Here is an 18,384-nt window from a genome sequence, read left to right as displayed (position 1 = left end):
GTTTTTCCATTCATCCCAACTTATGGTAAACTTATCTCCATCATGAACCAACCTAAATTACTAAGGATTCAATTTTAAGCATCTAATTCAACATTAGTAAATCATGCATGTATTTTAAGAAACCATTTTCATACCTTAGTTTTCTTCTCTATTTGCTTGAGTCTCAACCGAACCTCATCATAGTCTAACCAAGCTTTTCACCTAACGATTTCAACACCAATGGAATGGGTTCACCTTTTAGGGATTTTTTTTTCTATAGATTTCCCTAAAATCTTAAGGCCTTGCTTTAGTGCTAACCTCACTCACAATTTTGGAAGAGAAACTATGGAGAACTTCCTAGAAAATAATGTGAAGTAGAATTAAGCAAGTTTAAACAATCCTGAACATACAAAGAAGAGATCTAGGCACAAGCCCCAGCAATATAGGGCACCAAATATGGCTATCTTCTACAAACTCTGCATCACACCTTATTGACTGCTATGAGATAAACCCCAACCCCCTTTCACCATTTTCTTATCTACCAAATTCTTTGATTCCAACCCACTACTAACAATGATAAAGATAATTGTGGCTCTCTGTTAGATTCAAATTTAGAATTTAATTTTAATACTTTAATTGAATATAATTTCACTTATTAATTAATTCAAATAATTCAAATTATTTTTATTAAAATATATATGTAAATTTTCTTAAAAATATCGTTTTCGACAAAAAAAAAATCTATAACAACATATGTTGGAAGGAGTGTTTTGTGAAGCATTAATTTAGTGATAAAATTGAGGTCTCAAAATTTAGAGATTGTAGGTTCAATACCTATCTTGGGTAAATGAGTAGATTTTCTTTCAAAATTATTTAGTTAAGTTAATTAATTATTGAGTCAATCAAGTTAATGATTGGAATTATTTTATTCTAATTAGAATTGTTGATATAATTGTAATTTTAAAAGGTATTAAATATTTAAAATAAAGAATAACATTATAAAAGTAAAAATAAAGAATTAAAATATAAAGATTAAATTTTAAATTTTAAATTTAAATATAATATAATGGAATGTTAAAATCATAATTTGACATGAAATCCGCAGGATAGAAAAGGAAAGGAAATGCTGTTAAGGCGGCCTTTATTTATATTTTTTAAAAGGAGATTACAAATATAGGTATATATTAGATTTTTAGTTCGGGACACCTCCGAATTTATTTGTATTGTATGTAGTAATTAAAATATTTTATATTTATTTATTAAAATTTATTACAAAATCTGTTATATTTTAAAAGACATTATGATTCTTTTAAATATATATATATATATATATATATATTAAAACGTGGTTATTGAAAATGAAAGTGTTGTATTTAGAATAATTGTAATTTTGTTAGATGTGATAAATTAATTAATGTTAAAAATTTTGAAATTGTATTTTCTCTATTTATATATATGCACAAATTTTAATATGTGTGTATTTTTATTTTTTAATTAATAACACTTTTAATTTATAAGTTCAATTAAAAATAGGGTGAGGAATATGTTGTATTGAATATTTAAAAGTATGTAACTAATTTAAATTTTATTTTATTAATTATGTGTAATTTATAGTTAAAAGTAAAAAAAAAAGCTAAATTATGTTCAAGAACAGTGAAAATTTTTAAAAGGTAAATTAGTAACAAAAATTATTTAGATAATATTAGGACATATGTAATAATAGTGGAAACAATATTATTAGATAAAATAATAATTTCTTAATTATTTGTAGAATTATGAGTAACACAGTTTTTGTTTAATGTTGTTTTAATTTTTGACTATATGAGTTTTATATAGATAATTTTTTTATCATAATAGTTGAATAAAACTTACATTTAAATCAAAGAATTATGTTGAATTAATTTAAATAAAACTGGGCTTTATTTATTTTAAGGCATAATAATTTTTTTTCTTCCGACTTTAAGAAAAATTATTTTAACCCTCCATTTAATTTTTTACCTCTTTTAGTCTTTGAACTTACATTTTTTGCCAAATCACTCCAAAATGGATGGAAAAGTTGTTAACTTTGTTGATGTGTTATACACATGAATTGCCATATTGATAATATGTCAGATTTAATTATTTTTCTAAATTTTAAAAATATTCTTTTATAATCAATATACTTTTCTTTAATAGTTTTAATGCTTTTAACTTTTAAAAATAATTTTTATAATTTAAATGTTGATATATCATCCATGTAACAAGTCAACAAATTTATTTTCCAAGTGAATTAATTTTTAAGATAAATAATTTTTGTATCTCCAACAATTGAATCATATCTTTTTTAATAATCTCATTATAAGTTCTAATTATATCTATTCTTTTTTATCACAATGCTTAAAATTACTCATAACTCCTCCTCATTCCATAAATAGGAAGATAATGCATTTTAGCAGACTCGAACCCACATCCTTCTATTAACAATAATGTTGATGCCAATTGAGCTAAAGACTCAATCAGCCAATAGAACCCTACTTAAAAATACACATGCATTCCAAGTATCATCTCTCATATTTCAAGACTCCTCTTTAAGTATCTAATAAGCACTTTTAATTGAAAAGACACTATTCGTAGTCCTTAAAAATTCTTGCATGTAGTAAATTACTATATCCACTTTATATGTGTAATATTTATTTTTCAATCAATATCATGAATGTAGTAAATTTTAGTATTACATATTTTTGTATGTATATTTGAAATATTACACCTACAAAGTAGACGAAAAAACAAAAAATTTGAAATATTTTATATATAAAAATAATATTGATATTTGAAATAATTATTTGATTTCATAATATTAGAAATCACCATACCTACAATATAGATAGAGCAAATAAATATTTAACATAAAAATATTTTATATAAAAAAAATATATCAAAAAATTATTTGATGTTTTTAAAAGATAAAATATATTTAACATAATGATAAATATCAATTTTATCAAAATATATTTTTATTATATAGATGATAATAATTATTTGATTTTATAAATAAAAGAGTTATTAATTAAAAGATGAATTAAAAATAAAAAAACTCGGAAAAAAATTGAACTACTAACATTTAATAATCTAATTAAAAGAGTTAATGTATTATAAAGTTAAAAATATTGTTTAAAAAATGGGTCGAAAACATGTCTTATGAGACACGTTTTCTTTCTCCCTCCAAAATTAATTTATTTTCTTAAATATTTTTAAAATTAATAATTTTTTTCAAATTTAACCATAAAAATAACTATAAACCATCAAATTAAAAATACACCTGGCAGCAATATAGATTGTGAAATGTCAAAATTTAACTAAGCCAACAAAATAAAAAATCCTAAGTTTAAATCAAAACCTAGCTATAGACTATATATTAGATTAGACAAATATATTTGTTATTTTTAAAACAGAGATAAACAAAATTAATGATGCTTTTAATACATTGGTCCCTGAGTTTTGATTTTTATTTTATTTTTAAAAGTGGCAAAAAGTAATTCATAGAATCTTCTTTTTAGATTATGAGAAAGGAAATTTAAAGAGCGTTACACAATCCTAAATAATAAACACATTAGATCTTCTATTGGATTTTTCATTTTCCTAATCCTACTTTCATTTCTCCGCGCGTGTCCTTCACCAATCTAGTTGACTATTTGTCTGCAACGGTTTCAAAACCAAAACTAGCGGCTGGAAATATGGTTTTGCAATACCAAACCTTAAAACAATCAAAACGCCATCATATAATATGGATTTTTCATTTTATATATTCACATATTAATAAATTATTGGGTTTTTTTTTTTTTAGGTTGAAATGACAACCATTTGTTTAAAAGTGTTTTTATTATTTTAATAAAACTAAATATTTTTAGTGTTAATAACACATTCATTATGATATTAAATAAATTTATTTTTTTATTTAATATAAGGATTGCATAAATTTTTAATTACACCAAATGTCTCGATCTTTAACATATTTTAATTAAGTTATCAATATGTTGTTATATTAATTATGTCATTCTATTAGTTAATTGGTCAAGTCAAGTTTTGAATGTCAATTTGAATATTAAATACATGGATCATATTATAAATATGTTTGTATCTACTATATCAAGAACTTCACTTGACGTGTTAAAAAAAGACAATACTAATAAAAATTAGGCTAATTGTTTATTTTTTAATTCATGTGTTTTAAGGTCAAATTCTGCTGTTATTCCCTACACCATGTATATGTTGTGAATTTAGTTTCCATACTCTAATTTGGTTAAATTTTTGTCCATCTACTTTTTGAATTTTGAAATTTAGTCATGACCCAAACGATAGTAATCAAATCGATTAGGTAAAGTTCTACTATCAGTCCATAAGTTGTGATTTAATCCCTATTCTCCAATTTGACTATTTTTGGTCCTTTTACTTTCTGGAATTTTACAATCTAAACATGCCTCGATCAATAGTTGTTAAATCTATTAATTAAAATATTTGTTTTATTATGTTGTCAATGCATTATACATGTGATAATATATTTGCTATATAAGATTTTGGAAATAGCAAAATATAACTTAACAAATTTAACTATTGTCTTTTGGTCAAGATTATAGTTGCAAAATTTGAAAAGTACAAGAACTAAAAATGACCAAATTAAAGTATATAAACTAAATCTACAATTTACGCATAGTAGAAGGACTAATAGTATAATATATCTTTGTGTTTTAAATATGCTCAACGTTAAATTTAAACGGGTTTTTAATGCCCAGCCTAATAGCCAATCTTACGAATGTCCTTATAAATACAATATCGACACTTTGATGACTAAATTAGAGCACTTTAAACTTTGATGACCCAATTTAGAATTTGATGACCCAATTTAGAATTTAAGTCATAATTGAAGGGTGCTTGATGGAATTAACCATTTTTAATAAGGGATAAAAGCAACATTTACTCCGCAAACTTGGTAGCTTTCTCCAACTTGGTCCTTTTAACTTTTTAGTCCACATTAATCTTAAAAACTGGGCAAGTTTTCTTATTTTGACTCTTAAACTAGGATTCCAACAATGTGAGAGAATGTTTCACTATAAAATTATACCATATTATCACTTGAAAATTTATAAAAATTATATAAAATGCAAAAGATTACAAAAAAACCTAAGAAATTATAATTTTCTTTTAAAATATTTCAAATGATGACGTGACAAGTACCATGCCATTATACCTTAATGGAATACAAGTTTAGGAAACTAAAAAGGGAAAAACTACCAAGTGCTAGGACTAATGTGGATTGGGAAAAGAGTTTAAGGACTAAGATAAAAAAAATTACCAAATTCAGATACTGAAGGGTACTTTATCCCTTTAAAACAGCAAAGGAAGATTTATGTGTAAAGCGTGTTAGAAACGTGCCATTGAGAAAAGGTGATGGGTAAAAACATTAATGCCTTTTGGGGCAATGGTTCTTCTTCGGTCTGCCCAAAACATAAATAGACAACAGATTATAGTATTTAATGCACTTACCATATCCTCTCTATGTCTGTGTGTATATATATCTCAAGGATAAACATTAAACAATTGCAACTAACACAAGATTTCATCTTTTTAGTTCAATTTTAAGGAGGAAAAGCAACCCCCCCCCCCCCCCTTCTTTTATCCTCCTGCTATAAACCAAAGGCAGAGCTTTAAAAACTAGAGTGTTGAAACAAAAAAAGTTCAAAAATGGTGGAAATGTTTGCGGCTGAGAATGGACTTAAAGGAGACCCAAGGCTTCAAGCTATATCAAACGCCATAAGGGTTGTTCCTCACTTCCCAAAACAAGGTCTTTTCCCCCTCTTTTTTTTGTTTTTTTGTTTTTTATTTTCACTGAAGGACTGTGTTTTTAAAGAAGACGGTGTTTGTTTCTCGGGGAAAAAACAGGGATTATGTTCCAAGACATAACAACGTTGTTGTTGGATCACAAGGCGTTTAAAAATACGGTGGACATATTTGTCGATCGATATAAAGACATGGATATCTCTGTCGTTGCTGGTACTCGCTATCTTGTCTCTTCTTCTTCTTCTTCTTCTTCTTCTTCTTCTTAACTACTCTGTTTTTTTTTTCTTTTTCTTTTTAAATGTATTTTACTTGGTGTTTTATATATTCTTTTTAGGGAAAGAAATTAAGCAGGTCTTCAAAGCTGATTTGTGCCGATTTATTTATTTATTTATGTTCCTTAATGTTTAGAAGCAGCATTCTTTATAATTAGTTATTATTAATATTTATTATTTTTGACATGGATAATTTTCTTTTATTATTGGAAATGATGTTTTAAAAAATACAAATAAGCTTCTTCATTTATAAAGGTTACAATTAGAGTTAACTATTTGTGGACGATATTATAAAGGTTAAGTTACGTGAATCAAATTTTAAATTTGAGAGATTAAAATGATATTTTGGGCTTTTGTTTTTAAAGATAAAAACATGTTTATGTAGGAGTTGAAGCAAGAGGATTCATGTTTGGTCCAACGATTGCCTTAGCCATTGGTGCGAAGTTTGTTCCTCTGCGAAAACCCAAAAAGTTGCCAGGTACTTGTATATATACATATACACATAAATGTATAAATAATGTATACAAACAGGGGCGGTTTAGGTGGGCTGGCAGGGGTGCGTAACCTCAAAATGGAAATTTTTTATTTAAATCTTTTATAATATATAAAATTTTAAATTATTAATAGTAAAATTGTACTTTAGTCTCTTAAAAATAATAAAATTTTAATCTAATTCTCTAAAAATTATAAAGATATAAACTATTAAAATAACAAAATTACATTTTTACTATAATAAAAATATATCATTTAATTTTAGGCCTCAAAATTTTTTTAACTTTACCCCTACCTCCCTAAAACGTATTTTTGAATATGCCATTGTGCATATATATATATACATACGTGTATATGTAAATACTTATATGAATTCAAATTTTGATAAAGGAAAATGGATATTAAATTGTAAATTTTAAGAAATTAAAATATAATTTTATTTATAAATTAATTTATGATTTTATTAGTTTTGAAAGAATTCAATAAAAAACTTATTTTATTTTTAAAGGATTAAAATATAATTTTATTATATGTTAATTTATTATTTCATTGTTTATAAAGAAATTGATTTATTATTACTTTTTATTTTGGGGCCTAAGGGGTTGCATGCCCTTGGATTCAAAGGGCTTTCACTCCCCTCATTTTAAAAATTATTATTATGCTCTTAGCAAATTTTAAAATTACTCATTAAAGTTTTATTTTTAAATAATTCAAGTAAATACTCAAAAAATATATTTTTTTAAATTATCATTAAATCCCTTAAACTTTAAAAAAGATTTAATTAAATCCTTCCACAATTAAATGGGAAAACCCATCATATAAATTCAAAGAATGCATATAAAAATGGAATGGAGATAGTGGTGGCTGAAATGATTGAAAGGGGTTGCTTTAATGGTCAAGAGTAGGTGGGGTGGATTTCAGAAAAAAATTGTACTAATTATTTAAAAGAAAAAAAAAACACTGTATTTTTTATGATGTCAATCATGTAGGCATGACCTCATAAAATCAGCATATTTCAGTAATTTTAAAAGAAAAATCTAGTAATACCATACATATATAAAGATTATGAAAATGTCAATACCCCAGAAAACAATTTGCAAAAGGCTAGTGTTAAACAAATGGCAAAATATTAAATTGGTAAAGGAAGTAGTAGAATATCTCCACTTTAATCACCTACCAATAATTGAAATTGGACTCTTATCCATTGTTGGACTTATGTTGGTTGGTTTTTTAGGGAAATTTTTAGTGGATCTAATCTTAATCATCTTCTCCCCTTTTCATTCCCTTTTAGTATATCTGAATTAATTTCTTTATTTTTATTTCAAGAAATTTATTTTCAGATTAAAAAATGGAAATACTATTTTTATCATTTACCATTCAACTCCAAATAAAATATTTCATCTATAGAATTATAAAAAGCTTTCAAAGTATAATCTTGTTGAATAATAAATCGTATTTTTAATAGTAAATGTTTATCTTGTTAAATTTTGGTCCTGTTTGATTCTTTTTAATGGTATAAGGATTAAATTAATTTATTTAATAGTAGAGAGATTAATTTGATCCAATCCTTATCATATAAGTTTAATTGTTAACATTATTAAAATTCTTTTATTAAATTAAAGTTCATTACAACACTTTCTCTTTTGATATTAAGGGACTCTTTTAATTCAAAACATTGTACTAGTGAAATTAATAAAAGAACTTTAATGATTTTAAATAATTAAATTTGACATTTGAAAAAAAATAAAGGAATTACACTTGAAATAAAAATATTACATTTCAAATATTAAAAAGTACATAAATTTATAATATATTCTAACTTTTTTTTAATTTTTGTATGTATGCATGCATGCATGCATGTATAGGTGAAGTGATAGCAGAAGCTTATGAGCTGGAGTATGGAAGTGACTGCTTGGAGATGCATGTTGGTGCTGTTGAGGCAGGGGAACGTGCTATTGTGATTGATGATTTGGTTGCAACTGGTGGAACTCTCTCTGCTGCTATTTCACTCTTAGGTAAAACTTTTAGCTATTTTTGTTCGTGTTTTAGTTAATTATCAAATTATGATTTGGGTCTCTCTACTATACTTAAATTAAGATTTAATTATTACATTTTAATTTATCTCTATTTTAATTAGTTTAAATAGTTAATTATTTCAGTTGAAACGTTGTTGTGATTTTTTCTTTCTTAAAATGGAAACCTGTTTTAGCATGATAAGTTAGAAAATGTGTGCTTATTACATAAATTATGCAAATTAAATTCTAAATTTGAGGACTGTAAGCATCTGGATTGATTGATAAAATCAGATAACTCTTCATGAAATTATGTGAAAATAATGAGAATTCTTTTATTGTTTAATTATAGAACGTGTTGGTGCTGAGGTGGTGGAATGTGCTTGTGTTATCGGACTCCGGGAGGTTAAGGTAGTAAATATCCTTCTCTCTCATTCATAAAAATCCATCGTCTTAAACATACTGAACATTAAGTGAAATACAAATAAGAGTTGGGTAAGGTATTTATTATTAAAAATAGATACATCAATCAAATCGAATTAATGGTTTGCCCTAAAGCTATCGATTAATTCAGTTTCAATGGAATTTTTTGTAAATGATTTAAGTGCATGCTATCTTTATTTTTTTCAGGGACAACGTAGGCTTAATGGAAAGCCACTTTATATTCTTGTGGAGCCACGTGAAATTGATAGCTGTTGATATTTATATGCTGATTTGCATAGAAGGGCTCATTTTGTATGATTCATTATTTTTCTTACGAAAATTTGTGCATCTTCCGCCTAGCTATGTTTCCATTTTGGCCAAAAAAAAAAAAAAAGCTTCCATGCACAAATTATGAAGAAATCATCTATATATTGATTCATCTTTCCCCCAAAAAACAGCATAATGGTATTTCGGTCTTCACCCTCTTCAAAACCTTAAATCAATTATATATATGGATTATAATCATGACCATGACCTGTAAATTTTGACCAAAACTAGAAAATTGGATCCAATTAAACCGAAGCTGAACTTAATTTGATTATTGAAACCAATAATCCAGGCTCCCCAACTTGAACGTGTAAATTATTTGAATATAAAATGATTCAAATATAATGACTTGGACAACTTGAATCTAAAATGAAATGACTCCATTTTTAAAGCTCAAATTAGACATAACTCGATTTGACTATTAAAAGCTAACAATCAACTTTTGTACAAGATGACTAAACCTAAAAAATCCAAATAACTTGGAAAATTTTAAAACTCAAATTAACCCTATCCATACTGGGTTAAATCATTCCGAAACCAACCCAATCTATCTAATTGATAGGTCTATTGCAGGCATAGTTGCAGCTAATACTCAAATCATCTTTGTAGGTAAACATAAGTTTAGCTGGTTGTGCTTGTAAGAGGCTATTGAAACTATAATCTTTCTAACAAGTTATCATATGCAAGAAAAAGATAAAACCCAGACGCAAGGAAAACAGGAAACACATCAAACTTGGATGCTTTTGCTTTCATTTTTCTCCATTGTTATTCAAAAGATAATATATAGAATACAGCAGTGTTATAAAAGGGCATCTTCTCTGCATTAGCGGTATACATGTAACCCCAAAATTCGCAATGTAATTAATTACTGTGGGACTATAATGGAGATTGTGGGGGTTACCTTATCATAATCTAAATGATAGAAAAATAACTACAATATTCAAACCCCATTGCATATTTTCTCAAGACTTGGTTAACTCCTTATCATTATTCTTTGATATGATTATCACATTTCAGTTTATGCCGTAGATGAGAATTTACCTCTTTTTTTAAGTTAGCATTCTCGGTGAAAATGCCTGCTATGATCTTCCTTAACTCATCATCTGTTCTACTATTGTAGTGGTTGTTCAATTGGATATCATCATTGCCAGTGGCACTGCCTTCTTCCTTGGCTAATAGTTGCGCCTATTTAAATGTGCCAAAAAAAAAAAAAAAAAAAGGAAAGAAAGAAAACAGCAGAAGTTATGGAAAGGCCAAGCGATAAAAGAGTGGAAACTAACATTAAAAATTTAACATAAAGGCCCTGAAAAATAACATTAAACAATTAACGAAATGAGGGGAAGAGGCACATAAGCAGGGAGCTCAATTGTGCTTTTTTTACTTATGATTGTGAAAGAAAGTGTATATATCCTGGTCAGAATTTATATATATAATTTAATTGGGGACAAAACTAACTTTATAGAAGTTATTTACCCTAACCGTACATAACTGGAAGTATTAAGAGATCAAGGGACAAGAGTTTTACAACTTTGAATGACCAAAAAGCAAGGTACCTCCTCAAGTAGGAGAATGATTTTATTATCAGATGTAGTCAACAAATCCAGTGCTTCTTGAACAAAGGAAGAATCTTTGATTAAATTTTCATCATCTGTAGACAAATTCACACTGCATTCAAGAAGATGGTTGTGAAGAAGCCGGCACTTGTTGAGCAGCTTTTCTCTAGCATTTCTTACATGCTTAATTATTTGTCTTTCCTGTACTAGTTGTACCTGCAAAATCAAAAGGTTACATCTGACAGCAAGAAACTTGGAGCAATGATTTGATTCGACTAGACTAATATCTCTAGAATCCTTTAATCAAAATGAACAGCAGGAGTTTTCTTTTGTTTTATTTTGGTTGAATGCACAGAGAGTTACCTCAGCTTCAGCTTTTTCTGATAGTGACTGACCAACCTCCTGCTTCAGTTCCTTTTGGGATTTCCTGAGAGACTTGACCTCTTTAACCAGAACTTTAATATCTGCTTTTGATTTAAGCTCTAGCTCTTCATATCGCTTTGATATACTGTTCAGCTGTTCCTTAGTAGCATTTAACTCTTGCAGCATTGCATCTTTCTCCTCTTCAGCCAATTGGTTGGTTGTCTCTGTTATTTGCTTCTCATCCTGTCTCAAGTTTTGTTGTTCATTAGTGAATAGTTAAACATCATAAGTACATTTTATTCTCAAGTGCAGAAACTGCAGCAAAACAGTGTGTTGCTATACAGCAACCAGATAACATTTTCAATGATTGTCCAAGAGAAATCAATGGTGGTTAAATTTTCAAAAGAAAGAAAAACAAAATTCACTCAACATTGAATACAACCTAGACAATCTGGTTCTTTAATGTTTCTATCCAAAAATTAGTTTTGGCTTTCTCTTCTGGGGTGTGTAAGAGGCTGAGTGTCAGATTCTTTAAAGAAGACACCATACAACTAGGAACATACAATCATTAGTCATATATACAATGCCTCTCCAAGCATAATTTATCAGGCCAAGTTCATCTTTTACCTTTAATTGAGAAAAATCTGCGGAAATCATCCATATCATGCACGTGCACACTGCACCATATGGCAGTAACAAAGAAAAATAAATTTTAAGAATAAAAAGGAGTTGATTAGCTGAATACATTACCTGATTAGGATTCAACTTCAACTCCATTTCCAATGATTTCTGCCGAAGTTCTTCCATCTCCCACTGCATTTGCGTAAACCTTTCCCTCTCAATCAGGATAGCTTGCTGCAGGGTTTCTTTACTTTTTTGTTTGGTGCTTTCAAGTTCCACTTCCAAATCCTTAACCTAAACAGCTCCAATTTTTAAATTCAATTTAACCTCAAAATTGCAAATCTTTTTACTAAGAATAAAACTCATTCCACCTCTAGTGGGATACTTTAAGCACCCAAAGATAAAACCCATTAAAAAATAGAATGAAATGATATATAATGCACTTGACACAAAAGAGAAAGAAATAGAACATGCAATTCTGAGATATAGGAACACCAGATGCAAACCATACAGAAGTTGCTATTTTGCACACAATTCATCTGAATGTAGATCAAACAAAGGATATTATTGAAAGAAAGGGAAACCAATACAGTGACATATAAGTAGTCAGTTTCACAATTATGAGCTATCACTGCCAAGAGCTCCTGAATACTAAAAATATCTCAATTATATTGATTCTAAACTATTTAGTTTATGAGTTATGACAACTTTCAAAATTTATCTCAGAAAAAATGTCAAACTGCTTCCACTCACCTTTGTGGTAAGATAACCTTTCACTGCTATTTCTTGATTTAATCTGGCTACAAGATCCTCCATGTCAGTTTTTGCAGTGGCTAGTTTCCGCTGCATGGTTAAAAGAACCCTATTCATCTTATGACGCTGATCCAATGGAAGAACAATTTTTGTATCTCCAGAAGACTGAGGATCTGAGTTTCCAAGACTTCCCATTGTATTTAATACTTCGGAAGTTCCAGGAAGGTCAACAAAGCCATTAACAGATGAATTTGGAATCCCACAAATGGACATATCACCACCTCTCAGAAAACTTACATCACTTCCAAAACTTTCAGTTGATAACTTCCGAGCATGACCAGCCACTTTAGCCGGCTCTAGCTCAGAAAAGAGTTCCAATCCATTACCAGCAACAAATGAAGCTCTGGACCCGTTTCCATTATAAATATCATTCCCTGAAGTACTATTCATGTTTATGGCCAATGTTCTATGCCTAGGAAAATCTTCTAGCTGCTCCAAAATTGCCTGTCCCATAAATAGTCCCTCATCAATATTTGATATACCATACTTCACAATTTTTTCTATTGAACCTGTTAAATCTTCATCCAGTGTCAGATCTCCTGAACCAATTTCAGAACTGTCATCTCTCCCTAACCTAGGTGTCCCAAGCTCAGATGTCTCATAAGCAGTATCGCTACCATAATCTGATGTGATTGACGAACCACCAGCAAAATGAGATATACTTGAACTGGAAGGAACTTTTGAAGAAATTGTGCTATTTCCAGCAATATTAGCTTCTGATGAGCATTCGTTTAATTCTTGGAATGCTGAAAAGAATAAGAAATGTAAAAACTCCAAGTTAATGATAAAACTAATCTTGACAATGGATAATATATATAGCCAATTAGATAACCTGTCACATTAGATTCTATTAAACATCCATTTTTATAGGTAAACTTTATAAGATAACTACATCTTAAAGTCATATTAGTTAAAGCCAACAACCTCTTGGCCTAGTGGCAAGATTATTGTGTTGTGTGGCATGAGAGCTAGAGTTCAATCTCTAGCAACTCCACCCCTACCCCAATTATCAGAGAAAAAGAAGGGTCCTATTAATTAAGTAGAATTGCACATACAAGACCTCGCAGCAGCTTCTAATTCAAGAAAGGATGCCACTGAGACACTTCTTGACATGTCAATGTCAGACAATAGCTTTGTCATCCACTCCTCCAATGAACACCTTCTCTGCAACAAAACAAAGCCTTTTGAGGACATTAGTCACTCAGATAACATAACTACCATCAATAGGTTTAATCTGGAACCTTTCATTTCTTTGTTTTTTCCCTCAATAAACAAATTTACAACTCGCATAAAAAAATCATTGCTACTGTAGCAACTTCATATAGCTTCTTTATTTAGTTGTCTAAAAAATAACTGAGAATGACCTTCCAGTTTCAAAACTCAAAATTTTTTGTCCAACAGATGATTGTGATATTGTCAAGTAAAATCTCTAGTCAATACCATGTTTGTTTGTCAATAGGAAACCATAGATAGCATACAGATGGAAAACTTGAAAGTTATTAAAAAAAATCCTTTATGGGTTTGAGTTTTCACTCATCCAATGCTAAGTTACATAGAAGAATTTTGGTACACTTTGACCAAAATAGCCTATCACAAAGAACTGTCAAAAGTTGTGGTAAAATAGTTGTAGGACAAAATAGTGCTGAGTAAATGCCCAAAATATACAAAGTCTAGTGGCACAAGATCCGAGAAGTTATCAAGGGATGAACTTGTTATTAGCAACTACAAGAGAAAACAAAGCTAGCGGTGAACATTAAAGATTTAATATGAGAACTAAAATATACTCATGGCACATTTTCCAGATGATGAAGAGAAGGATGTAGCTACAGTAGTTCTATTAAAGCTATAAAAGAAAAAGGAAAATAAGCAAAGTGAAAAAACTTCTTGCTAACCTCTTCCAACAAAGCCCTACTTTTCAAACGCAACAGCCCCTTGGGTGGAGAAGGGGGAAGACTTTTCTTGGGATATGCCTTTTTGAGCTGTAGAGGAAAGTCAATAACAATATAAGAGGTCTCCAAATAAGTTGAATTTGAATATTTTACTCAGGGTGCATGCCATTTGTTTCCACAGTAATGCTCAAGTGATATGTCATAATGACAATTTTGTAACATACACTCTAAATGATGGACTTCTTGGTTCAACATAAAGAAAATGGCAGGACTTACTTCATTGAATAGCTTCAAAAAATCATTAAATCTTCTCAAAACTCCACGTGTAGTTGTAATACCATCTGGTGATTGTACCCCTACATGTACCCTGTAAAACTGGCACCTAAGAATGTTATTTGAGAACCATGGCAAATATATAGTGACTAAAATGTTAAAACATTTACATGATTGATGATTATCACAGAATCACAATGTGTCTATTAAAAAATTGAAAGGAAGACCAAAGAGTATTAGATTTACATCACATGGACCCAGTTAGATGTAGAAAGTTTTTTCTGAACCCTAATCTACAATCATAGCCTAAGTGTTATAAAGTTAAAGATGAGAACAAAATTTGTGTTGTTAAAGATAACTCGAAATATCACTAAGTGATACAATCTACCATAGACATATATACTAGTGATTACCACTACAGGATCTGAATCTCTTGATTTTGGAAGGACAACCCACGAAGGTATTGTAACACAGTAACTCCATCCAGTTCGAGGATCGTGTGGCCAAACAGTTTCTCTCCCATTCTGCATGTATATGTAAATTGAATAAGTGCTAAAACCAAAAATCAATTATAAGTTTCCGGACAGCCAAAAAAGTTCTTCTAATAAAATAGCAACATGAATGAGGAACATCAAAATCCATTTCTTTCTAAGTTAAAAGAAAGATAGTATTCAGAATGCCAATCTATGTCAAGATTAAAGTATAACTCAGCCCTTACTTTTAGATGTCTAGATTCTTGATAGAATTCTCCTATCACTGTCCTTATGAAAAATACTTCAACTAAAATTTTAGCAGCAAATGCTTAAAAACCATGGGAACTTTGTAAATGCTCAAAACCAGCTTATGAGGACTTATACTGACAAGCGAAGCAAATATAAAATTCTAAATTTACTATATTAATGCATTTAAAAACTGGTTAAGAGGTATTTTATGTAAAAGTCTTTTTCAATTGAGATTAAGATAGCTACATCGGTTACTGAAACAATCTAGCAATCAAGTCCAATCTCATCATTGCAAAATCTATAGTCTGTTTTTTGGGTCTTGATCCACCGTAAAACTCACTATAAGCATTAATTATTGATCAAAATTCTATAATTTCTGTGAACTAAACTCTTCAATCGCAAAATCTGAGTGCCAATTTGAATTCCAAGGTAACTTCAAATAAAATCAACGAAAAGAGAGTAAAATTGTAGGAAAGCTAACCAATTTACGAGGGAATGCACTCTTTTCTTTTCTTTTTTTTCAATTGAGATTAAGATTACGTAAGTTACTAAAACAATCTAGCAATCAAGTCCAATCTCATAATTGAAAAATATCCAGTCTTTTTTTTCTTTTAGTCTTGATCCACCATAAAACTCACTCTAAACATTAAATTATTGTTCAAAATTCTAGAATTTCATGAACTAAAAACTCTTCAACAGCAAAATCTAAGTGCCGATTAGAATTCCAAACTAATTTAAAATGAAATGGTAAATTTGTAAGGAAGCTGACCCATTTACGAGGGGGAGGACTCCAATCCATCCCGAGAGGCAGTGGCGAAGTCCCATCATGCCTGTGCTTCGGTGGACTCCGTCTCTGCATCATCTATTTCTCCTTTTTATTCACTACGAAACGACGACGATCTCTGTCTGGGAATTGAAATTGAACATTAAAATCGATTGCAAACAGCTTTTAGGGTTTATTGATCGGATCGAGGGGAAAAAGTAGACAACTATACCGAAGCGTCACGCAGGTGTTTAGCCGTAGGAATTTCAATTATTTGGCCTTTTTCTCTTTTTACTATTATTGATTAGATTTAATGATTCCCCAGTCACTGTACTCTTTAAACATTTAAAATATAATACTTTTAGGAATTTAGTACAAGATTAAACTATGTTTCAAGTTTTATTTCTAACAATTTAATCTCTACCTTTTCAGATTTTAAAATTTATGTTTAATTGTTTATTTTATTAAAATTCTTTAGTTAAATTCTTTAATATGATATTTTAACATAAAAATATACTCCTGAGAGTCAAGTAACAAAAAGAAATAATATTATAATAAATATGTATTTAACAAAATAATTTTAATAATATTAATAATTAAATTTACATTATTAAATCACAAAATAGAAAAAACTAAATTACTTGAAATAAAAATAAAAAATAAATTTCAAATATACAAAATTACAAAAAGTACATATTTTAACTTTAATTTCTCTACCTTGAATTTGATTTTAATTTTCAAATTAGACATGTATTTAAAATTTTGTGAATAAAATAAATTAATTTTCAAAAATTTAAAATATATAGAGACTGATTATAAATTTAAACCTGCTAATTATTATTGATAATTTCAAATTTGACAAAAAGACGCATGCATTTTAAGAGGGGAGAAGTGGGCTTGGGAAATGGAGCTTGCTCCGGGATGATTGCCTTAGGCTCCGTTTGTTTCATTGAAAATGACTTTTGAAAAATAATTTATTTTTCTAGAAAAGCAAATATCGTCTTGTGTTTGGATGAATTTGTGTAAAATATTTTCTGTTGTTTGGTAGATTTCTTAAAAATATTTCATAGAAGTTGTTTTCAAATAAACAAACATACATTTGAGATTTTCTTATTTTTCATTGTTTAATTGAATTTATTTGTATCTATAATTTTATATTTTACATTGTATTTGCATATATTAAAAATATTATGTTAAATTCAGATTCATTACAACGTCATTTTTAATTACATGACTACTAAGTGGGTACTTTTTATTTTAAAATGTGACATCAACAAAATTAACAAAAAAATTAATGATGTCAACAATTGGACTTGATTTTCAAATTTGAAAAGTAAAGGGACTAAATTCTTGAAAATAAAAGTACAAAGACTAAATTACAAATCAATTGAAGTGTACATAGACTTATGAAATATTTTAACCTTTATACTACAAAATATTTATTATTAATATATTTATAATTGTAATAAATATTTATTATTAAAATATTAATATTAAATATTTTCAATAATATGTGAATAATATTATTTAAAATTATTATTTTAAAATTTATTATTAAAATAAAATTGAAATATTAAATAATTTATTAAAATAATAAATTATATTTATTATATTAATAATTATATGACTAAATATAAATAATTAAATATGTATGTTTAATAATATTGAAAAATATAATATTTTAAATATTTTAAAAATAAAAATAAAATTTATTATCAATATAATAATATTAAGCTTGATTTAAGTTAATTTTATATAAAAATAAAATTATCTATAGATGAGCTCTTTTCTGAAAAATGACTTACGCTTTTCAAAAGAATAAGTTATTTTACAGGAAAAATAGTTTATTTTACCTTAACCTGTAAGTCATTTTCCATTGACCAAACCATTTTTTGTGAAACAAACACAGGAAAATGCAAAAAACATTTTCCGTAAAACCTTTTACATATAAACAAACGGACCCTACCTGCTTGTATGGGTGTTTTAAATTAACCATTGCCTTTACGTTGTTCGGGTATAGTGGAGTAGAGACAACCTCGAACTCAGAATTTGAAGTTTTGCTCAATTA

General features: G+C 28.2%; 2 protein-coding genes across 4 annotated transcripts; one reads left to right on the top strand and one right to left on the bottom strand.

Moving 5' to 3' along the window:
* Nucleotides 1–5,423: 5,423 nt before the first annotated feature.
* LOC108486307 (adenine phosphoribosyltransferase 5-like) lies at nt 5,424–9,412 on the top strand. Its single transcript, XM_017790292.2, has 6 exons — nt 5,424–5,797; nt 5,896–6,006; nt 6,451–6,543; nt 8,423–8,572; nt 8,922–8,980; nt 9,200–9,412. The coding sequence occupies exons 1-6, from the start codon at nt 5,698–5,700 to the stop codon at nt 9,266–9,268; spliced, it is 582 nt and encodes a 193-aa protein (XP_017645781.1). The 5' UTR covers nt 5,424–5,697; the 3' UTR covers nt 9,269–9,412.
* Nucleotides 9,413–10,060: 648 nt separating this feature from the next.
* LOC108486306 (PX domain-containing protein EREL1-like) lies at nt 10,061–16,667 on the bottom strand. Of its 3 annotated transcripts, XM_017790290.2 has the most exons (11): nt 16,549–16,667; nt 16,323–16,459; nt 15,245–15,355; nt 14,835–14,933; nt 14,562–14,648; nt 13,725–13,833; nt 12,610–13,415; nt 11,986–12,150; nt 11,236–11,478; nt 10,873–11,088; nt 10,061–10,504 (listed from the first exon to the last, which is right to left on the bottom strand). In XM_017790290.2, exons 2-11 carry the CDS (start codon nt 16,413–16,415, stop codon nt 10,307–10,309), a joined length of 2,127 nt encoding a protein of 708 aa, XP_017645779.1. In that variant the 5' UTR covers nt 16,416–16,459; nt 16,549–16,667; the 3' UTR covers nt 10,061–10,306. The 3 variants fall into 3 exon arrangements, with proteins under 3 accessions (XP_017645779.1, XP_017645778.1, XP_017645780.1); XM_017790289.2 differs by having other exon boundaries at nt 16,323–16,659; XM_017790291.2 differs by lacking the exons at nt 14,835–14,933; nt 15,245–15,355; nt 16,323–16,459; nt 16,549–16,667 and having other exon boundaries at nt 13,725–13,850.
* Between the last annotated feature and the right edge of the window lie 1,717 nt (nt 16,668–18,384).

The sequence above is a fragment of the Gossypium arboreum genome, chromosome 6 (assembly GCF_025698485.1).
Source record: "Gossypium arboreum isolate Shixiya-1 chromosome 6, ASM2569848v2, whole genome shotgun sequence".
In the NCBI taxonomy this organism is placed as follows: Eukaryota; Viridiplantae; Streptophyta; class Magnoliopsida; order Malvales; family Malvaceae; genus Gossypium; species Gossypium arboreum.
Note: the sequence above shows the minus strand (reverse complement) of the source record. Positions and strands in the feature narration are given on the sequence as shown.

Bases quoted from the DNA above. Each gene is read 5' to 3' on its own strand.
- LOC108486307 (XM_017790292.2), top strand. From the start codon at position 5,698: ATGGTGGAAATGTTTGCGGCTGAGAATGGACTTAAAGGAGACCCAAGG. The intron at 8,573-8,921 runs GTAAAACTTTTA...GTTTAATTATAG, and splicing joins TGCTGCTATTTCACTCTTAG to AACGTGTTGGTGCTGAGGTG. The intron at 8,981-9,199 runs GTAGTAAATATC...TATTTTTTTCAG, and splicing joins TCGGACTCCGGGAGGTTAAG to GGACAACGTAGGCTTAATGG.
- LOC108486306 (XM_017790290.2), bottom strand. From the start codon at position 16,415: ATGATGCAGAGACGGAGTCCACCGAAGCACAGGCATGATGGGACTTCG. The intron at 14,934-15,244 runs GTAATCACTAGT...CTTAGGTGCCAG, and splicing joins GAGATTCAGATCCTGTAGTG to TTTTACAGGGTACATGTAGG. The intron at 13,416-13,724 runs GTATGTGCAATT...TATTCTTTTCAG, and splicing joins AGAAGCTGCTGCGAGGTCTT to CATTCCAAGAATTAAACGAA.